The 3,327-nt window shown below is 55.6% G+C and overlaps 1 protein-coding gene across 2 annotated transcripts; it reads right to left on the bottom strand.

The window, feature by feature from the left end:
- Positions 1-204: 204 nt before the first annotated feature.
- Positions 205-1,995, bottom strand: LOC119327818 (growth-regulating factor 2-like). 2 transcript variants are annotated; one of them, XM_037600905.1, is made up of 3 exons: positions 1,485-1,995; positions 652-1,353; positions 205-551 (listed from the first exon to the last, which is right to left on the bottom strand). In XM_037600905.1, the coding sequence occupies exons 1-3, from the start codon at positions 1,702-1,704 to the stop codon at positions 541-543; spliced, it is 933 nt and encodes a 310-aa protein (XP_037456802.1). In that variant the 5' UTR covers positions 1,705-1,995; the 3' UTR covers positions 205-540. The 2 variants fall into 2 exon arrangements, with proteins under 2 accessions (XP_037456802.1, XP_037456803.1); XM_037600906.1 differs by having other exon boundaries at positions 205-548; positions 1,485-1,981.
- Between the last annotated feature and the right edge of the window lie 1,332 nt (positions 1,996-3,327).

Here is a 3,327-nt window from a genome sequence, read left to right as displayed (position 1 = left end):
AGGGTCCGCCTTGTTTCTTTCTCCAAAGACGATGACAGGGATTCGTCCCCGCTCACATGCTCCCGTCGCTTGCACGAGAGCATGGCACTGGCGCGCATCTCTGAGCGATGAGTCATGCCGCGCTGCGCAACGATGCTGGAGTCAAATCAGCAGACTTGACAAGCCATGGGAGGCAGAGAAGATGAAGTGGCCGCGGCAGCAGGCTGAAGCGTGCAAGCAAGATATAACGAAATAAAAAGGCGCCAGTGCCCTGACTACAGTAGGACCAGTACTCCTATTACACTCTAGAGTCTAGACTAGACCTTGAGCTCACATGGACGGAGCACGGATGAAGTCGGGTTGCTCTGGACGCTCAAACGGAAAAATTGCACGGAAACAAACGGCCCTAACATCGACCGGATACAATATCACACCAGGTACTAGCACTAGGTTTTCGTCGATCACTTCGTTTCCTCTGACGGAGCGCAGAAGGACTGGATTGGACTGGACTGGACTGGAGAAGCAGCGTTCTTGCAGCAGCGGGATCCGCCGGTTGGTTGATTATTCATCTGCTGGTGCAGAAAAAATCGATCAGAAGAATGCGCTGCATGTAGTAAAAGTGACTAGGTGGATCGAGCTGCATCGATAGATGGATCTTTCACGCGAACGTACCGTTGTGGTGGCGGTAGGCGGCGAGGTCGGGGTGCGAGGCCGTCGTCGTGGGGATGGACATGGAGAGCAGCGTCTCGTCCCGGTGGCCCATATTCCAGGGCCGAACCTCGACGGCGTTCCCGTCGCGCGGCCACTCGTCGAAGAAGCGCCGCAGCGGCTTCTCCTCGGTTGTCGAGGACGCCGCGGTGGTGGCGTCCGGCTTGTCCAGGCTCAGGTCGGCGCCGAGAGCCAGGAAGTGCTGCCGCCGCCTCGCCTCCGCCTCGGCCTCCTCCTGCACCTGCTGCCTGCTCGGGAAGGAGCCCCCGTACTGCTGCGCCGGCGCGTACCTGTGGTAGGACGGCGGGGGCGACGGGGTGTCGAGGTGGAGCTGGAGAGGGTTTATCTGGCTCTGAGAAGCAGCTGCGCGGAGGTGGCCGTGGCCGTAGCTGGGCGTGTCGGCCGGCGTGGGGGGCGACATGGAGAGGGTGGTCTGGCGGTAGGAGGCGGCCGGGGAGGAGACGGAGGAGGAGGAGCTCATCGGTTCCACAGGCTTTCTTGAACGGTTCTTGCCGCGGTGCATGTGCCTGTCGCAGTACTTGGACTCCCCGTACGCCTCCCTGGAGCAGCGCCACTTCTTGCCGTCCGTCCGCCGGCACCGCCCGGGCTCCGGGTCCTCCGGCTTCCGCGCGTACTGCGCCCCCGCCCCGTAGAGCCCCCACCCCACTGCACACAAGCAAGAAACGCCACCCATGCATGCATCACAGTCAGTTACTACTAGATCAAACGAACGGCAGACGACCAGTCAAACGAACGATGCAAGATACTAGGAGTAGATCGGATGGATATATACGTACGGGAGGGCTGCGGAGGAGGGTAGCAGGCGAGGGAGGGGGCGGTGTCGATGGCGGCGAAGGCGGCGGCGTCGCGGTGGCGGAGCGGGAGGACCAGCTCGTGGGGCACCTGCGAGCCGGCGGCCATGTACTTGTAGATGAGCGCCTGGTGCTCCAGCTCCCGCCACTGCGACGCCGTGAACAGGCACCTCCCGCCGCCGCCGCCGTGCCCTCCCAGCATCATCTCTCTCTCCGGCCTACAACCCCAACCGCCACCAACCACAGCACGAAGCGAGCGCTACTTACCACAGCAAGAGCTCACTCACACTCACTCGGCGAGGCAAGTCGTGGCTCGTGCTAGGCTTTAAGCTCGAGGTGGATAGAGGCAGAGCCATGATGGGAGTGAGCGAGTGAGTGAGGGGGTGTTCAATGCTCGCCGCGACTACTGCAGCTTTGTGCGTGTGTCAGGAGGACTGGGCTGGGCCGTGACACATATGAGGGCGTGTCAGGTGGGTGTGGGTGCGGGGGTGGGGTTGGGCTCTGCTGGGAATTAAGGTGAGGTGGTGGCGCAGAGGATGGGTCACTTCGGCCAGTGTTGAGGTCAGGGCAGGCAGGCAGGGCGCAGAGCCTGCATGCCGCGGCCTGCGCTCGCAGTCGCAGTGGGAGCAGCGGCAGCGCAGGCCGCTGGCACCTGACGCTGCCGCTGCCACTGCCGCGCGCGTGGGTGAGGAAAGAAACCACTCGCGCGGGCGGGGCTCCTCCCCTGCTCTGCTGCTGGCGCCGTGCGAGCGGGCAGGCGCAGCGCACCCAGGCTGGGCGCAAGGGTGGCAGGTTTTCAACTTTGGAGGAGGGGCGGGGGCTGGCAAAGCGGTGGGAAATGGGACTGGTCAGCGCGGGCCGGGACGGTCAGTCGGGTGGCACGGCAGATGCTCTTTGCTCTTCCTGTTGCACTTTGCCGCGGTAGCCATGGGACGGAGGCCACGAACCCCGTTCATTATTTGTTTCCCTCGCAGTTGCGATTCTTCACTTGGCTTGAGAAGGCTTCTGCGACCGGGCTCAAATGCGTCCCGTGAAAAGCTAAATTGAAATAAATAGTAAGCTTTTTGAAAAGTTTAACAAACATTGTTCAATGTTTTATGTACACGCAAAGTTTTGTGAATAAATAACATTACTACTACTCTTGAGAATGAAATTGATGCTTCAAAAAGACTATTTTTAAAAGCATTTTGAAGCAAAAATGCTGAATGGAGTTCGGCCTCCACGACGGCAGAATTTGAAATGATCAAAATTCATACTTGTATGTTTCAGAAAATTTGGAAACAAAACACATACACTTAGAGACATAATGTAGAAACGTGTAAATTTTCATGATGAAATACACTAAAATGAGCGCTACACAAAAAAGGGGGCTTTTTATTAGTACATGCACTATTCATCCTCAAAGTCCACAATTTTTTTGGTTGCACATAACACATTTCAAGGGATTTCATCCTGAAATTTTACACTCATACACATCACATCCTTGTATACTTGTACATGTTTTTCAGATTTTATTAAAATGAGAGCTTAGAATTTTGAATTTTTCAAAAAAAAAATTGGCCTCCATGGCTCCAAAACGCCCTACTCTTTTGAAGTGCTAATTTTGTTATTTTTCCCTAGACCTTCTGAATGTGATTTCATCATGAAATTTGCCTATGCTTATAAAACTAAGCAATGTTTATTGTAAAAAATCAGATTATTTTGGTTATTTTTCTACTTTTTCTGAGTTTACTCTTCACAGCAGGAGCATTTGAGCTCAGAATTAGAAGGGCACTTTTGTTGTGACCATTGATTTCTGGGTGAAGCTCTGATGCTAAAGACAGCAGCT

The sequence above is a fragment of the Triticum dicoccoides genome, chromosome 7A, assembly GCF_002162155.2.
Source record: "Triticum dicoccoides isolate Atlit2015 ecotype Zavitan chromosome 7A, WEW_v2.0, whole genome shotgun sequence".
In the NCBI taxonomy this organism is placed as follows: Eukaryota; Viridiplantae; Streptophyta; class Magnoliopsida; order Poales; family Poaceae; genus Triticum; species Triticum dicoccoides.
Note: the sequence above shows the minus strand (reverse complement) of the source record. Positions and strands in the feature narration are given on the sequence as shown.

What these genes read in the sequence shown, in the direction of transcription:
- LOC119327818 (XM_037600905.1), bottom strand. Translation starts at nt 1,704, where the DNA reads ATGATGCTGGGAGGGCACGGCGGCGGCGGCGGGAGGTGCCTGTTCACG. An exon ending in CCCTCCTCCGCAGCCCTCCC is followed by an intron (nt 1,354 to 1,484) that starts GTACGTATATAT and finishes GCTTGTGTGCAG; the next exon opens with TGGGGTGGGGGCTCTACGGG.